The 18,191-nt window shown below is 41.0% G+C and overlaps 1 protein-coding gene across 1 annotated transcript; it reads right to left on the bottom strand.

Moving 5' to 3' along the window:
* Window positions 1-235: 235 nt before the first annotated feature.
* Window positions 236-11,811, bottom strand: CDO1 (cysteine dioxygenase type 1). The gene is made up of 5 exons (XM_004420293.3): window positions 11,247-11,811; window positions 8,098-8,175; window positions 6,072-6,226; window positions 1,932-2,101; window positions 236-986 (listed from the first exon to the last, which is right to left on the bottom strand). Exons 1-5 carry the CDS (start codon window positions 11,414-11,416, stop codon window positions 957-959), a joined length of 603 nt encoding a protein of 200 aa, XP_004420350.1. The 5' UTR covers window positions 11,417-11,811; the 3' UTR covers window positions 236-956.
* Between the last annotated feature and the right edge of the window lie 6,380 nt (window positions 11,812-18,191).

The raw sequence follows: 18,191 nt of genomic DNA, 5'->3' as shown, positions 1-18,191 counted from the left end.
GATTGTGTCTACGAGCCGCACTGGGGCCAGAGGCCCTCAGGTTTGTATCTCTGGCCCATCAGTGAACACATGTAAAGCCTGAAAGGGTAAGCTGCTTTTGCATGCCTTTTTTGGCCCTCTCATCTTCTTACATCATAAAAGCATCTTTTGTAGTACTTTTGGCAGTCTACTTAAATCTAAGAAACCATGAATTATATGAAATTCTCATCACCTTAAAAAGAAAGACAACTTCAAATTGTGTTCAAATCCAATTTTATTAAAATTATTTGGCAATTTTTGTAGCAGTACAAAGTCTTTGACTGTGACCACTGGACACACTGACACGAATTTATGTTTTTGGTTTGTTGTGGGCTTGGGTACATGTACTTTTCTAAATCCTCTGCCCTTCATTTTATTACCAAATGGCAAAGTACCTTAAGTTTTTCTATCTACAATACCCTATTACTTATAGAACAAGAATTTGTAAAATAAGATTGAAAAAATAATATCCACAGATTCAAAAGATTCTCTTCAAATATTAAGGAAATACAAAGTATATTAAAGATATCTACATTTAGTCCTCCAAGTAACAAGGCAGGCATTTGATGTCTGTGGTTTCTTGTTTTTATTTATTGCTAATTATAGTTCAGAGACCAAAGTGTTTCCAAAAGCTATAAAAACCTTCATTGACCTTCCCAGTATGGTTCCACTGGATTTAGAGGATAAAACCAGGAGAGCACTTGATTTGGCCTTTAAAATTACAAGCTTTTTTTTTCTGTAGTGGGACTTTTTCTCCTGCAGTAGCTCAGGGCACTCTTTGCTTACTTAATGCCTTACAATCACATCTACCTTACAGTAGATCTAAGTATTGGCTTTGTAAAGTATATTACTGGGCAGCAAATGGTGGAAGGCCCTTCCTGTCCAAGGCAAAACTTTCAGCGGACCTTAAAGTACAACTTCAGAGGGTTTCGTATTCCTTAGTTGTTCTCCAGAGATCCAGAAGTTGTCTGTAAGAAAGAAAAAAAGAAAGATGAGTAAGAATCTTGACACGAGACATTTTGGCTTGTTCTAAGTTCTGCTTTTCTAGCAGTGAATGAAAACTCAGCTATGGCACTGGAGCCCTGTGGTTTTGTTGCTGTGATAAGAGCATCTCTTGGGGTTGGAATGCAGAAAACAAAGCAAGGCGGTCACTTCAGAAAATTCCACCCCAGCTTCTCTCAAAGGCTGTACTTTCTTATAATTCATGAGAATTGTTTTCAGGCTCTGTTTTCATGCACTGTCTACTTTTAGACATTCCAATTACTAAAAACCATCCCCCTAAATGGCCAACTTATTTCACCAGAGAAGACTGCCATACCATATTACTGTTGGTTGCCTTATTATTTTAAGGTGGAAACAGGTGTTCCTCAAGGCGGACCATATTATAGTCTATTCTCATTCATTTGTGGTCTAAATAGCATCACTACTCAAAGAAAAAGTAACCTGGCCATCAAAACAAGCAAGTTTCTTTATATCATCAGAAAAGGGTCTCCACTTTGCAAAGGTTGACTATGCAAGTTATTTGCGTTGTCCCAGCAAGTTAGATCTATGAACACTAAAGTCAGAGCAGTAGCAGTTACACCAAATAATATTGTTTTCACTCTTATTTCTCTAATAAATGAAGAGAAAACATTTTCTTTAGGAATGGGCATACATTTTGAGGTTTCTCAATAAACAATTCTTTGCATCTAATTTAAGTTTTTTATAAATTGAAAATATACTCTCCAAAGTTAAAGAAAAGAATTAGGATATCAGGGGCCCTTCTTCCAAGTTAAGGTTCAGCTCATTCTTCAATTCAAGAACACTTAAAACAATATATTAAAATAATATCTAGAACAAAAAAAGCAATGCATACGGTGTAATGTTGCCAACCCATAAAGCACTTAAACCTAGAAGAGAGAAATTATACTTACAAGTGCAGTCCTGATTCCAAATTTGCTATGGAATGTCATGGTGACTTTGCTTTTATGTCCTGTTCTTTGATCAAAGGCATGGCATGTATCAAAAGGAGGACTGTACAAGTGAAGGCTCACGGCAGGTTCCGTATGGCTAATATTCTCTACTCGATGTAAGCCAATGGAATCTAAACAATATCCACGAAGGAAGAACAGGAGCTTAGATGACAGCTGTAGGTAAAAATTTTGTCTATCACCTAAGATGGTAAATCAATTTGATACATATGGAATTAATAGAAATTAGAATTGAACTTCTAGTTAAAGATTGTAAGCAACAGGCACTCTGCTCTTTCCTGAAAACCTACAATTGCAGTAAAAGAATAAAAAAGGCATCCACATACAAAGAAAAAGAAAATGGAAAAAGAGAAAATATTAATAAAAATTTGAAAGCTTGAAAGTAGATGGATGGCTTTGCAGAGGAGAGAAAGCTAAATCCTCTCCTACCCATGGGACAGCTAAGAAATAACCTGATTTATATCTTAAAACTCCCAAACAGTTCAGGAATTGGCAGCACAGGCACTTCTGAAAACTTATTTAAGTAGAGTCTCAAATCCCTTTGAACACTCCCGCCTACCCAGCTCCTTCCCCTGCTCCGTTGAGTTCTGAAATCTCTTCTCTAGAAAGAATACAGCAGATGAACTCAGGACTGGTGAAAAGCAGGTGACAAGTGAAAATTTACATCTTGAATGGCAGGATCCCCGCTTTCTTCACCAGCTAGCTGCCGGAATGTCGCCAGACAGGAATTTTTTCTCCAGGCAGGAGACGAGAAGCAGCTTCTTGGGGAATCTGATCTGATCAAGAACAAAACCCTCAAGATACTGCCATTGGTTGTCCCTCAAGGAAAAAGGTCTGCCCAATTATCCTAGAGTGAAGTCCAGTTGACAAACACCATCCATGTGTTCAGAGCTACCAGTTAACTTTTTTGTCCCTGGTTTTTAAATATTAGCACACAGCCAAGGCCACCGGACATTGGAGCAAGGCCTCTAGTATGAAAGAGAGGCCAGCACAACCCGAAAAACAGCAACTTGAAATGGACACCACTCAGGAGAAGACTTACGTTGCAAGGGTTGAATATAGATATATGAGGTATCAAAAATTTACTTTCCAAGAACCCTCTCTCATAGAGCCGTTGGAGGATATGCTCCACCAAAACAAGGGCATGGACCAAGAACAAAGCAGACACGAGGTCAGGAAACAAGGGGGTCAGTAACAAGAGAGAGCAAAGGGAAAGCCTGGGTGATGTGAGGGGACCCCAGGATGACAGCTGAGCCCTGGCCTAGCGATCAACCAATCCACACTGAAGCAGGTCAAAAGGCCCTGGGGGAGATGTCTTCAAGATTAAAATACTCAATTTTTAAAAAATACGTTGAGAAGAAATTTATGTATTTAGGAGAGGGTTTGAGGACTAATCCAGGAAGAAATGCAGTGTAATTAGTGTAGTTAACGTAGGCCCCTAATTTGGCTTTATACCTTATGATCTAGCTCCACGAGCTTGCACGATCAAGAATAGTAAAGCCTAGAAGCAGAAGACTTAGGTCCTACTCTCAGCTCGAGTAGCTAGCTAGACTATCTTTGAACCACTCACTGTTTCTAGGATCTTCAGTTTTCCTCATTTCTAAAAATGGGGCTTAAATCTCAGATCTGCAAACTCTTTGATTCTATAGTTTACTGCTTTCAAAATGTACTGGGTTAAGCACAATTTTGAACAAAAGTTCAACATTCTTAAGAACTGACTGCTCTTTACACAAATAAATTGTTTCTCCAACTGCAAGTACATACACCACCCAATGCATGCTGGACAATCCTGCAAGCAAAGACCCCACAAAAACTAGTCACCCATCCCTTAGAAAGGGAAGCCCTGGAGGCTCATGGCTGACCCCTACTGTTAATAATCCCAGCATTATTATTATTATCATTATTTTGCCTCCTTTCTTTTATACCCATGGTGTACTCTCTGTCACAGTACTATTAGATCTTTCATGGTGATACTAATGGATACCAGTTTGGTCTAGGCCATGTCCGCCTTTTGCCTATTCTTGGTCTCCTTGCCCCAACTCTGCCTTTCCTCCACTCTGTCTTGCACACAGCTACTGAACTGATCAAGATATTACAGAAAAAATGCTCTTGACCAAAGCAAGCTCTTACTTTAAGCTGGTCTTGGAGGCAGCCCAGGACCTGATCTCACCTTTCTCTCCCACTACTCGTGTGCAAGCCCATTCTTCCTTCTTCCCTCCAGCTAGATCATTTCTGAATAGTTTTCATTCTTTGCAATAATGGTGCCTTCGTTCATGCTCCTCCCTATACTTGAAACATCCTTCCCACTGATCACTATCCATCTGCACTCCTACTCCTGCATCTGTAAAAATCAAAGGCTTAAAATTTGTGGTTTTTGATTATATGGGTAATTAGTCTACAGAAATATTTAGCTTATCACACCTGATATTTTACTGACTGGCAAAATTCCCATAAAAATTGGAATTTCCCACTTCTATGGAAAAAGAAATCTGGACAATTTAGCTGGAGCTGAGTGGCCATTGCTACCCTCTTAGTCAGCGTGGCTCACACACCAGCTCCCACAGTCTTATTCCCGGCCTGCACCACTCACTCACTTTACCTGCTTGGCTCCTGTAGGCTTTTGCATTGAAGACTTGAGAAAAGCTTACCTATTCTTCAAGATCTAATCTAGTTTCACAAACATTCTGTGACTCTAGCTGAAAGTAAGTTTTTTGAAAGGCTTTTGGCTTTGTTGTGAGTGATACAGGCAGCAAACTTGTTCTTGGAAATCTGACGTGCCTATACACATAGCATGCCTCAAATAAGTTTCCTGCTACACAAGAAACTAACAACTTTGTGTTATGTGAATGGGGTAAAAAACTTTCTATACAATCTGACCTTTGTAAGTGGCTTGCATTTTTAAACTAATGAATAAATTTAGGCCAAGTATCAAGGTCAATACTGGACTTTAAGATATAAGAACAAAGAACCTGCTTTGCCAGAAAAATCTCTGTAATATATGATTTTATATAAGTGGGATAGCATCCTGATCAAGAGTACAGGCTTTGGAATCAAATTGCTTGGTTCAAATCTTGGCTGCCATTTGAAAGCTGAATGACCCTAGACAAGTTATTTAATCTTCCTATGTGTTGGCAATCTCATCTGTAAATGGGAATAAAAAATAAGCTTTAATGAACTTTTTGGAAAGTTATTATCCCCCTTAGGAAGATGGACGTTAATCACCGCCTCTCCTGAAAAGCTTTTGGCTGTCCCATATCACACTGAGGGAAAAGAATGAATTCTTGGTAAGAGATCTATAAATCACTGCTAAATAACATGCTTTGCAAAGTTTCCCTAGAGAATACTCTTTTAAGTATGCTGTATGCATTTTGGAAAAACAGGGACTAGCTAGCATTCTTTATCACTTCCAAAACATTTCTTTACATTTTCTAACACAGAAACTAATATTTCCAACTTGGCCTCACTCCTTTACTAAAAGACTCTACTTACATAAATTCATCTTCAATTCTAACTGTCCTAAGACTTGGCAGGTAAATGACTTTTGCAGTGGGTGCTAATCTACCTGCATAAGCTTTTAATAAATGATTCCAATCCAGATGCAAAGCTTTAAAAATCAAAACCCACTGCTTTTAGGTCCTTTCGCAAATATTTGAAATCATGACTCCATGATGCAAGTTGTATTGCACACGTGTAAAAAACCAATATTTCGGGGCTGGCCCCGCGGCTTAGCAGTTAAGCGCTCACGCTCTGCTACTGGTGGCCTGGGTTCGGATCCCGGGCGTGCACCAACGCACTGCTTCCCCAGCCATGCTGAAGTGGTGTCCCACATACAGCAACTAGAAGGATGTGCAACTATGACATACAACTATCTACTGGGGCTTTGGGGGAAAAAACGAGGAGCATTGGCAATAGATGTTAGCTCAGAGCCGGTCTTCCTCAGCAAAGAGAGGCGGATTGGCATGGATCTAAGCTCAGGGCTGATCTTCCTCACAAAAAGAAAAAAAAAAAAAAAAGAAACCAATATTTCAGATGGGAGTTCAAGGTTTTTCCCACTTGCCCTTAGAAAAAGGTACTGGATGTTACCGTTGATGTAGGCACACTGGTTTTCCCTCAGGATTCTTTCTGACTTCTTGATCATTTCATTGGATTTTTTGTCTGGCCAGGCAAATAACGTCTCCTTTAGATTTCCCTGTAGCATCTTCAGAAAGCAGTGGGAGTCAGTGTGATCATGGATACTGCTATGTAGACACAAAGTGACAACTGAACTCAGTGGATGGTCTAGTACCCAGATCTGCAGTAACAGTCTGCCCAGAGCTCACAGCTGCACACTGTCAACAGGACATCTCCCAGGCCAAAATCTATTTCAGCTGGATTTTTAAATGTCATCAATTCATAATTCAACACTGTTCAGGGCAAAGTAATAAAAAAAAAAAGTCTTCCATATCAATGCATATAAGGGGTACAGTTTTGACATATACCTCTACTAAAGAACAGTTAATTTTTTAAAACCTTTTTGTAATACTAGTTTGATAACAAAACAAAACTAGCAGTCTTATCTTGTTCAAAATATAGCTTTTAATAATTCAGTTAAGCTGGGCTAGAACTTGATTATAAAACCACACTAGAGAAATTTTAGAAAGGATAAAGATAATCATCTATAATAATTGCATCACACTTAACATTTAGTGTTTTTGCCCAGGCTTTTTCTCTTTTCTCCTTCCTTTGGAGAACAAAGGGTATGTGTATGCATTACTACCCTAAAATTATACAGAAAAGTATATAATGTTAGCATTTTGTAGATTTAGAGTATCCTACCTTTGATTACCTCTCAATATTGGTGGGAGAAAATAAATTGGATTTGGGGAAAGGATTTATTCATGTAATCTTAGAGTAAATAGTATTTAAGTTTATTAAGTAGTATTAGCTGTAGGGTTGATTAAAAGATATGAATTGGTATACATTATTGGCATTTATTTCATATGTTGAATTCTATTAACCCATATACAATCCATAAGAACTTGTTTCCTAAATCCAGAGCCTAGTCCTACTCTTGACATATAATTTGCTTTCAAAAAATACTGAATGAAAATAACTCAATCTCATATGAATAAATGAATGTACTCTATAAACCTAACTTTCCAAAGTCTTGTAAATTCATGTTTCCTTTCTCCCATCAAAAATGGGTCTGGATTATTGTTTTCACCATTCTCAAAAGACCAAGAAGGATCTGTTTCAAGAGATAACAATACTCAATTGGCGGGGCTGGCCCCGTGGCTTAGTGGTTAAGTGCACGCGCTCCGCTACTGGCAGCCCGGGTTTGGGTCCCGGGTGCGCACTGACGAACCGCTTGTCCGGCCGTGCTAAGGCGGCAACCCACATACAGCAACAGGAAGGATGTGCAACTATGACATATGGCTGTCTACTGGGGCTTTGGGGAGAAAAAGGGGAAAAAAAAAAAAAAAAGGAGGACTGGCAATAGATGTTAGCTCAGGGCTGGTCTTCCTCAGCAAAAAGAGGAGGATTGGCATGGATGTTAGCCCAGGGCTGATCTTCCTCACAAAAAAAAAAAAAAAAAGTTGGTAATAAGATTGGCAAATGTGTAAATTTAGGACAAATTAAGGAACCAAGTTTCAAACAATCAGTATTAGTTTAAGTTGCCTTACCTTCTATATAAAGAAAGTACACAATTAACTTGAAGTAGAAAGAAATTTTCTGAATTTGTGAATTGCTTTTCTAGCTCCGAATCTGCACGCTTTGGTCTTTGGTCCCATCATTGTTTACATACGTCAAAGCACCACAAAGGTCAAGTTTTAGCACAATTCATATAAAGTTTAACTCCATAGAAGACAAAGATTAAGTTAAACTGGTTACATGTCTCCTTTGATTTACTACTCATTTTGGGGGACTGTTTTGATATGCATGGTGTACACCTAAACCCCTCAGGCTAGTTCACATGAGAATTTTTGTTGGGATTAGGGGATGTTGTGAACAAATAATTATAAAATGAGATTTGTTAGTGCTCACAAGAGTTGTTGCCAGCCTGGACTGTACTTTTCATATCCTAGAATAGATACTCTAATAAATATCTGCAAAAGAATAGTTGTATTACCTGCCATGTCCTTCACCCCAACATAGAATCATTAGATTAAATTTTCCATTTCCTTGATCCACAAGATTTCGGGTATACCTAAAAAGAATACATTCAGAAGTTTGAATTTGGTTGATGAAACAAGCACTGGGAAAAATCAGTGAGTCACAAAGTATCATTCATTTACAAATGTTAACATTTCTACCTCTAAGCAACTTTGCCGTTTTCTAATTAGAAATCCAGCACAAATGAAAACAAATATTTTTTCACAGTTCATTTTGGACATTTCTGTATTTTTAATCACTGCATTTACAGCTGCTCAGTTGTAATTAATGGCACTGAAAAGGCACCAGGAAAAGAAAGCAAATTCCACGATTCTACATGTGACAGCCTCAAACTGATAAAAAGAATAAAAGTTTCTCACAGAAGGTATTTGCAAAGTGCATTACTGCTCTAGGCAAGAATGTTACTACTGTTTTGTTTCTTCCCTCCCTGTAGCTAAACCAGAACTTGAGTAACAAGGTTTTGTTAAATAGCTCTTCTAGAATTCTTCTTAGTTTTACTATAGCCCAGACACAAATCACATTCAAAAGCATATGAAAAGTCCTAATGAAGTCCTCCACAAATAGGGTGGCAGTCGACCTAAGTATCAGAGCAAAGGAGGCTACATTAGGGAAGCAAATGATGCTCTAAACCTTTTACAGTGAGAAACCAGTTAACTGGCCAAAAAAAAAAAAAAAAAAAAAAAAATCCTAAACCAAAACTACAACCACTAAGAAAAAAAATCAACTTTAATGCTTCTATTGGTCCCAGTGGTATTCCCGATGCCATCTAATTAGCATCAATAAGTTTGATAATTATGACATTCATTTAGACTGTCATCGTTAAGGAAAGGACTCTTTACCCCATTTTTGGGGTAGTGTTTTTTCACATAGTCATCTGTTCACTTCTGTTCCACATGCCTCTTCCTCCCCTCTCCTCCTCCAGGCTGGAGGCCAGGTGCTGGCAGAGCAGGGTCACTGAGGAGGAGATTAGTAAGTGCTTTTTAGACATCAGTCATCGTTGTTTTGTAGCCCTTTATACCCTAGCAAGGGGCTGTGCACCCAGCCTTTAATTCACAGTAAACTCCGTTCCTGTACCAGGATCCTACATCTCCCTTCATTACACTTTGGGTCACCAGTCTTGCTTTGTAGGTCTTCTTCCAGAGAATTTACTGTCTGGCCCACCCTGGAACATATTCTGTCTTTGTTCTTCTGCATTGGCTTTCCCAAGGGCAGAGATCAGAATCCTTCACAATGCTAGGACATCTATTACAAACGAAAACACTATCAAATTGATTTCTGATTTCCCATCTCCCCCCAACCTCCCCCAACTGCCCACCCAAGACTGCACCCTTTTTCGGCTGTGCCTCAGATACCTGTGGAATAGTCCAACTGATTGCATTTCAAATGGTTTAAAGCTTGTCAATCAAGAGGAATTCAAGGCCCCTAGAAATGCCGTTGTTCTAAAGATTAAGAGCTCTTACAACCTACCCTGGTTAATTAATTTCACTTGGTCAATAATAATATATTCAGACAGAAGAAAACTATTATGGCACCATGTCTGCAGGAAGTTTAGTTGTGGTTTAGAGTGTGGGCTCTGAAACAATGCTAATTTGAATCCCCAGAGTTGCTACTTGATACAAGTACGACCTTGTGCAGGTAATCCAACTTTTTTACCGCCTACCATTCCTCACCTGTAAAATAAGGGTAAGAACAGAACCTCTGTCTTAGAGCTGTTGTGAGGTAAATGAGTTAACACGTGTAAAGTGACTGGATGAGTACCCGGCCCATAACAAGCCCTCAATTACCTGGAGCTAATAGCAAAATTAAAAACTAGACTCTGGTAGCTTTATTGGCAGGCACAGAAGGACTTTACGATGAACTGAGTTGATACAAACCAAAGGAATTTCCTAGAGTCACTTGCAAGTGGAAAATGGGATGGATCCTAAGTAGGCTTCACTTTATTTCAAATCCTAAAATACAGTTGAAACAGCCCTTGCCGACAAAACCTTACCAAACACACTGTGTATGTTTAGGTGAGGTGCCTAATGGACTGCCCCCAAGGAAAACTTCATCTTCTTATTCTTCTCTTTCAACGATCCCCCCCACCCCCCACTTCTCTCTACCGTCAACCTAACCATCCATAAAGGCTGCCCTTCGGAAAAGAACCTATTACCCTTCAGGGTGATTCAATTTTACTTCTCGCCCAGAGGGTTGGTAGAGAGATCAGTTTTACTTAATAACCAAGCCGAGGCTGTAAGGACCCAGCCTGCCTGGGCATCACACTCAAGCACATCTAGGAAGCATCGGTCTTCAATCTACAGGCCAGATCCTCAGAACTGAGGATAAGGGCAAGTCTATGGCTTGGGGGATGGAAAAGCAGCAGTCGTTTAATTCGCGAACCTGATAGCGGGTTTAAATAAACCTGCATTCCGGGAAGTTACAATGGTTTGGGAGAGGAGCAGTATAAATTGAAAAAGAGCAGCTGACAACTCCAAGACGCTATTTTGTATCAGATAAATGCCTGTTGGCAGGTGCCTGGTTGCAAGCGACCGAGGGCGAAGCGATGGAGGAGAACTGGCGTCGGGGAATTGCGTCCTCCGCCGTCGGCCCTTTGTCCGGATGGCTGATGCAGTTCTCTCCTGGGAGCACCTCCGTTAGTCCAGCCAGTCGGTTCCTCAGGGCGGACGGCAGGGTAGAGCCTAAGTGTGTCCGGCCACCCGGGTCGCCCCGCATCTCGGCGTCCGAGGCGAGCGCTCGCTCCAGAGGGGAGGGCATTGCTCCCGAGGCCGGGGGCAGGAGGAGGAGTGGCGGTTTGGAAGCGGCGAGATTCACGGGCGAGAAGAGAATAGAAAACCTTGCAGGCGCGCGGTGGCCTCCCCTCCGCGAGCCTGCCGCTCTGCGGCCAGCGGCCATCAAGGCCAGAGGAATCCACCTTCGGCCCAAAGCGCCAGCCCGGCCGCCCGCGGACGAGGAGGCGCGGCGCGGCGGTGCATCAAAGGCTCGGGAGCGGTGGGCGGGTGGGCGCAGCGCGGCCCGCGCTCTCCCGGAGCCAGACCCCCTCCCCCACGCCCGCTCTTCGAGGCCGGCGCCCGAGATCCTCGGCCGGCAGGGCTAAAGCGCGCTCACCTGTACTGGTCGAACTTGGCGTACACTGCCCACTCGGCGGGGTCGCTCTCGTAGGCTTCCAAGACGGCCTGTACCTCCTCCACGTTGACATCCTCGCCGGCGAAGAGCTGGTGCAGGATGCGGATCAGATCGGCCAGGGTCCGTGGCTTTAGGACCTCGGTCTGCTCCATCCCTTGCGGAGCTGGCGGCGCGCGCTGCACACTGCGGGGCTGCGGTGCTAAGCCAGCCGAGGGGCCGAGGGCGAGGGGCCCTAGCTGCGAGCAACACAGCTACACACACAACCCCCAAACGCTAGAGCGCCACAGCGTAAAGAAACCTTCGCCAAGATATCAAGACTCCCCCGGCAGCTTGGCGGATCTGGGCGCGCGGCGGGGGCGGGATGAGGACACGAGCCCCGCGCACAAATGAGGACCAAATCCACTGGGCGCAGCCTCACGGGCCCTTTTAAGCTCTCGGAGTCAGCGGGAATGTACCAACGTCCCTTGGAGGGTGGGGAGAGGCGGCCAGCGACCTGAGAAAGGCGGCGGAGGCGGCGAGAGCGTGCGGGCACGGCCCCCGCACGCGGCCCCGGCCTCTCGAGCACTGTGGCCCTCGCGGGAGCTTTCCCTCCCGTGTCTCTGCGCTGGCGGTGGGCTTCGCGCAGTCTCTCCCCCACCTTCACAGGGCGCGTTTTGGCCGCCCATCCCAACCCCTCTCTCCGCGCCCCTCGCCGCCGCCGCTCTGTGAGGCCCCTCTCCGCGTCTGTGGTTTCCGACGCTAGGACAGAGGCAGAAGGGGTCAGGAGAAAAAGACTGGGGAAATTGAGGAACGAAGCGCAAGGAAAGGGACCCTTCCTTCCAAATAGAGCTGAGGAATTGTGAGGAGCCCGCGGAGGTTGAGGATGGATTCTACTCCCAAGCTGGAGAGCTACTGTTTTGTCGATTGAAACTATGGATAACATGCTCCAGGCTAGGTGAAAATAAGTCAAGGACTTCCTTTAAAAAATTTCAAACGTACTGTACTGAAAGTACATTTTGACAAAGGAGACTTGGGTCTCGAGCAAGACTTGTGAAACGATGGAAGGCCTGGTATCCCTCTTTGATTTTAAAATCAAACATTTCCTAAAAAATAACATATTCATTGCAAAGACCTGGTGTTTCAATTAACGGTGAAAAAAAAACACGCTTTTTTTGGTCCCCCAATTTAAAGGGTTTTAATTAGACTACTTAAATCCTTTAATTGTATTGTAGCCGTGCTTGAAGGGGCCTACTGGTAATATACGTAGGGAAACGCATTTCTGTGCCGAGCACAGCACTTAGCACGCTTTGAGAACACCACACATTAAATATGAATGAAAATATGAGGGACAAAAGAAATGCAAGTATAGATTTCTTCTTTCTTATTATACACGGGCCCAGGGAATAATTTGGATTCAAAGTTATTAAAGGTCAAGACATCTGGAAGACTGGTCTGTTTTTTCTAGACTTTGCTTCAATGTATGCATGTATATACATATGTGTGTCTATATATAATATATTATATTTAAATTTACTTGTGCCACTTGAAGTCTTACTTTAAACTGATTACACTATAAGTATTCTAACAATGCTGTTAGCAAGTAAAAACGACAGCTTAATAACCATTGTTCAAAAGGGCTATAGGTAGAAAGCACTCCAGAAGCCAACGCTTTGTGATGTGTGTTGCAGAGAGGTGGTTATTTTCGGACAGAGTAACTTCTACAATTTTCATTGTTTACTCAAATTTTTTTTTATTCTTGTCAGTGTTTTCTGTTGAGTCTCAATTCATTTCAGCTATTCTAATCCATGAATATTTGGAATGAACAAAAATCAAATACAAGCTTAACTTCTCTGCACTTCATAGTGGATTACACTTCTCTAAATTTTCTGGACAATTCTTTTTCTACTTTCTCTGGCTCTGAATAACCTTCAAAGACCTCAAGAATCTTTGCTAATACGCCATATGCACACATTCACATTCATTGCTCTTCTCTAAACCTTTTTCTGAACCCACAATTTTATTAATCACTTCTATGAGGATGCCTCCCACATCTCCCTAATTTATATGTGGAGAGCAATCTCTATTTAACACCTTTTGGCACCTCAGATGAAATATATTTAAAATTCCTTTCAAGCATGCTTTTCAAGTCCTGGAGGTTCTATTTCTGTAATGAGGCTACCTATGCTCAAAAACCTCATCCATCACTGCCTCCTCTTTCCTTGCTTCATTCTCAAGCCTTTTTAAGCAATTGCTAAATTTTGTATCTCCATAGTATCTTTTGTTTTCCCACCTTTCTATTCCTATTGCTACACCACCTGTTCAAGCTTCTATTCTATTTTGGCTGGATTACTGCACTTGCCTTCTAAACTGGATTTGTCGGTTCCACTTTTCCCCAACACAGCCATTAGATTAATTTATCCTAAAGCACAAACTGATGATGTTTCCTGGTCAGAAACTTTCAGTAACTCTTATTTCCTACACACTAGGTTTGCCAGTCTGGCATTTAAAGTTCTCCGTGTTTTGGCTCTAAAAATATCTTTTTCAACTTTCACCTTATACTATTCTGTATAAATATATCTTTCAGCCAAATTGAATTAGTCACTATTTCTTTTTTTGCGTGTGTGTGAGGAGGACCAACCCTGAGCTAACATCCAATGCCAATCCTTTTTTTGCTGAGGAAGACTGGCCCTGGGCTAACATCCGTGCCCATCTTCCTCTCCTTTATATGGGACGCCGCCACAGCATGGCTTAACAAGCGGTGCGTCAGTGCGCGCCCGGGATCGGGGCCGGCAAACCCCCATGCCGCTGCAGCTGAGTGTGCGCACTTAACAGCTTGCGCCACTGGGCCGGCGCGAATTAGTTACTATTTCTTGTGCTTGCCAAATCCATTCTTTTGCTTAAGCTTTTCCTTCTGCCTAGATTCTAGAGGGCCATTTCAATATGTCCAAATCTTATCTTAAGGTCTTAGCTCAGGTGCTTTCCTCTCAAATAAGCTATATCTCCTCCTGAACAACTGGGGCAGTAGTCAATCTTTCTTAGGCACCTACCACTTTGCAACAAGTATTACAGTTACTTATGTAGATCATCTTGACAGTAAGAACCTTTAGGATAGGCTCCACTTATATTTTATTTTTATATCCTCCTCTATGCCCTGCACACAGTGCCTTGGGTATGCATGAATGATGAATTTAGAAAAAGCATATTGGTAATTGGCTAGAGCAATTCAATTGGTAGTTTTTCTTTAGAAATCCTGGGGTTATGAGTTCAAATCCAGAAAACTTGTTTCAAGTTTTGTTTTCTCTGCAAAGGACACCCAAATTTTTCCTAAGAGTTGCACACTGTAACCTAACTACTGTCAAAAAAAAAAAAAAAAAAAGGTGCTTAACATTACAGGCTCTAATAACATAAGCAGGATACCTATATCCAGAGGGGTAGTAGTTCTACTGCACTCTGCATTGCCCAGGGCAATGACTGTCACATTTTAAGACAGATATTGACCTGGGGTAGATATCCAGAGGAGGAAACTAGAATTATTAGAGGTCTGGAAATGTTCATCTATTCATCCGTTTAACATATTTTTAAAAGTACTGTATGCCAGGCACTGCTCACAAAACTGCTTCTGCCCTCAGAGGGCTTATGTTCTAATGGGGGGAGGGTAGACAGGTCAACAAATATTATATATGTACACAGGGAGAAATGGACACACGGTACTGTATACAATATACAATGGAGAAAAAGAAGGGGAAGGAGGGTAGTGAGGTGGTGAGTCGTCATTTTAGAGGAAGTTCAGGGGAACTCTTCCTAGATGAAGTGATATTTAAGGAGGGACTGAAGGATGTTAGTGAGACATGTAGTTGTCTGAAGGGGGTTTCCAGGTGGAGGAAACACTAAGTACAAAAGCCCTGGAATGGGAGCAAGCTTAGTGTTTGAATAACAACACAGATGAACATAGATGTGGGTGGCACGGTGTGGAAGGGGGGACTGCAGATCACAGGTCCTTGCAGGACAATGTAAGGTCTTTAGCTTTTATTCTGATATGGGAAGCCATTCAGGGATTTGGGCCAAAGGAGAGAGGAGATAAAGGAACAACAATTTGAGTGAAAGACTGATGGGGGCTTTGGCCAGAGTGGGAGCAAAAGAGATGAGAAATGGTTGGATTCTGAACATGTTCTGAAGGTAAAGCTGTCAGGATTTGCTGATTGATTGGAAACAGGTTGTTAGAGAGGGATCAAGAATGAGTCTAACTAACTGGAAGGAATGGATTTGCCATGACTAAGAGAAGACTTAGGAGAACCGGGGTGGGAACAGGGGAAAAGATATGCTTTGTAGATCTAGATACTACAACTGGGAACAAAGAGTTGGAAGAGGCAGGGAGAAAGTAAGGAAGACAGTTCTGTAAGGAATAGAGCCATCACAAAATGGACAGGGCTTTCTTTGTGGCCAGCACCAGAAGTAATCAACATGAGCTTCATGTATATCTGATATGAGGACATAGAAGGAACTATGGGAGTTGATTTATAAGGATTCTTCTAACTTAAGATTCTAATCACACTCATATACATATGTTTTACCTTTCATTTACATAAGAAAACACAGGTAAATCTAATATCTGGTATCAAATATCTTTTTTACTTTTCATTACTTCTAAAATTCAATTTAAAAAATTCAAGAATTATTTAAATTCATATCTGAAAATCTGCCTCCCAATTAGAATGAAAGCACCATGAGAAGAGGAATCTTATTCCAATGCTGAGGACACAGTTGGCACTCAATATGTGAATGAACAAATGGAAGCTTATACTCAGTTTCAAGGCTTTTGATAAAAAAAGCCAAATTCCCCCCTAAAAATGTATACCAATTCACATTCCAGTCACCAAGAATATGACAAGACTTATTTCCCCACAACTCTGCCAATACTAGTAATTACATTGTTTTACATTATTACTTCTATGATAGGTAATAATTCATAGTTTGTATTTTTAATAACTAATGGAGTTCAGCACTTTTCATGCTTTACTGGCCTTCTGTATATTTTGTGAATTGCTTTTTAATATTTTTTGCCCATTTTTCAGGTGGTTTGTTTTTCCTTATTGACTGAAATGAGTTCTTCACATCTGGACATTAAAACCCTGTCATATGTTGCAAATATTTTCCTTTATCTTCTGCCACACAAAAATTTAAAACACACCAATTTCCATGATTGTTGTTTTTCTAAGTTAAATCATACTTTCCAAGCCACACTTAAATTCATTTATTCAATATGTAATGAATTACTAATTAAATGTGTGTAAGGAAATGTACTATTATATGTGTGTGGGTACCAAATAAAAAACCAAAAAAATCCTATTTTCAGGGCCATTTCAATCATGAAAGGGTCTGGGACACATGCTTATAAGGTAGCATGCAGTAAGTGCTGTAATAGTGGTAGTTTGCTGTTAAGTGTTCTTTTGACGGAGAGAGTATCTCCTTCTTGAGTGACTCAGATAAACTTTAAGAAGAGTTAAAAACTGAATTAAGCAGAACAGTAGGATTTGAAGGGGTAAAGTGGTAAGTACATTTCCAGAAGTGAACTGCATGAGCAGATTTAGGAAACAGAAAAACACAAGGCACATTCAGGGAATACTGAATAATCCAGGGTGGGCTGAATAATCTTGTAAGAAAATAGTATTTGTAAGACTAAACCTGCTGAACTGTTTTCTGAATACTTTTCCTTCCATTATGTGGTCTGTTGCTGACTTCCCTAGTGCCAGAAGCTTACCAAGTATATTATAATCCTTGGAAAATGAAGCAGAAACTGTATGAAAGGTGATATTCATTTTCATATCCCTTGAACACCACAGACTTTCCCACTCTGGGTTACAATGCTATATAATCTAAGACATAGTCTGCACATCTCTTTGAGTTTTCTAATCTGATTAGAGTAGATGATATTTAAGGTCCCTTCAGGGTTTAGACTTCTAGAAAATCAAAGATTCCAGGAAGTATCCAATCTTATTTTGATTACAGATAAACATTCTTGGCTTACCTTATACTCTAATATGGGGGACTCATTATGAAGTCCTTGGCACAGGTACCTTCAAAGATGGAAGCACAATATTCTAATATTATATACATTCTGTGTGCTACCGGTCATCTTTGCACAGGAAAATAAAGTGTGACGTTATTGACATCCATTTCCTCATAAACGTGCAAAACTTAAAATATAACCTGAGGATTCAGTTTCTCTGCCGAGTTCAATTACAATTAGGTCAGTATAAACCAGACACCTGCAAAAATATCTGTGAACTGTGTTTTAGGTTCTAGTTACCCAATAACTTATGGGATCCAGGCTTACAAGTAAATGTTGCAGTTAGCATGGAATGATTAATTGTTTGGGTAAGGATTAAGAGATAAAAATGTAAATATGGTTTGAAAAAGTGTAAAGCCCTGTACATTCTTCAAGGTTATTAGGGAAGAAAATAAGATATATATATTTAGCTAACCTTAGACTTAATAAATAAGTTATTTAGATCAAAAAAGGACAATTAAATTGGGGGCCAGCCCGGTGGCGTAGCGGTTAAGTGCACGCGTTCTGCTGCCGGCGGCCCGGATTCACATCCCGGGCGCACACCGTTGCACCGCTTGTCAGGCCATGCTGTGGTGGCATCCCATATAAAGTGGAGGAGGATTGGCATGGATGTTAGCTGAGGGCTGATCTTCCTCACAAAAAAAAAAAGGACAATTAAATTGATGTCACAAATTCAAACTCAAGTAGTTTTGATTGAGGTAGTAAATATTCTATCATCTGAAACTGCAGCAGCAAACATGATGTGTAAATTAAACACATTTTTGCTATTTGTTAAATAAGATATGCATATAAGTAAATATGTTCACATCCTTCAGTAAACTGTAAGTGGATGAAGCTAGAGAACAGATCTTTTTCATATCCAACTTATTTGACTCAAAAAT

Source organism: Ceratotherium simum, chromosome 4 (assembly GCF_057802395.1).
Source record: "Ceratotherium simum simum isolate JZ-2026a chromosome 4, ASM5780239v1, whole genome shotgun sequence".
Lineage (NCBI taxonomy): Eukaryota > Metazoa > Chordata > Mammalia > Perissodactyla > Rhinocerotidae > Ceratotherium > Ceratotherium simum.
This window is presented reverse-complemented; position numbering and strand designations above follow the sequence as displayed.

Excerpts from the sequence above, each read along its gene's own strand:
- CDO1 (XM_004420293.3), bottom strand. The coding sequence starts at position 11,416 with ATGGAGCAGACCGAGGTCCTAAAGCCACGGACCCTGGCCGATCTGATC. Across the intron at positions 8,176-11,246 it reads GCCAAGTTCGACCAGTACAG|GTATACCCGAAATCTTGTGG; the intron begins GTGAGCGCGCTT and ends TATTCTTTTTAG. Across the intron at positions 6,227-8,097 it reads TGGGGTGAAGGACATGGCAG|CAGTATCCATGATCACACTG; the intron begins GTAATACAACTA and ends GTGTCTACATAG.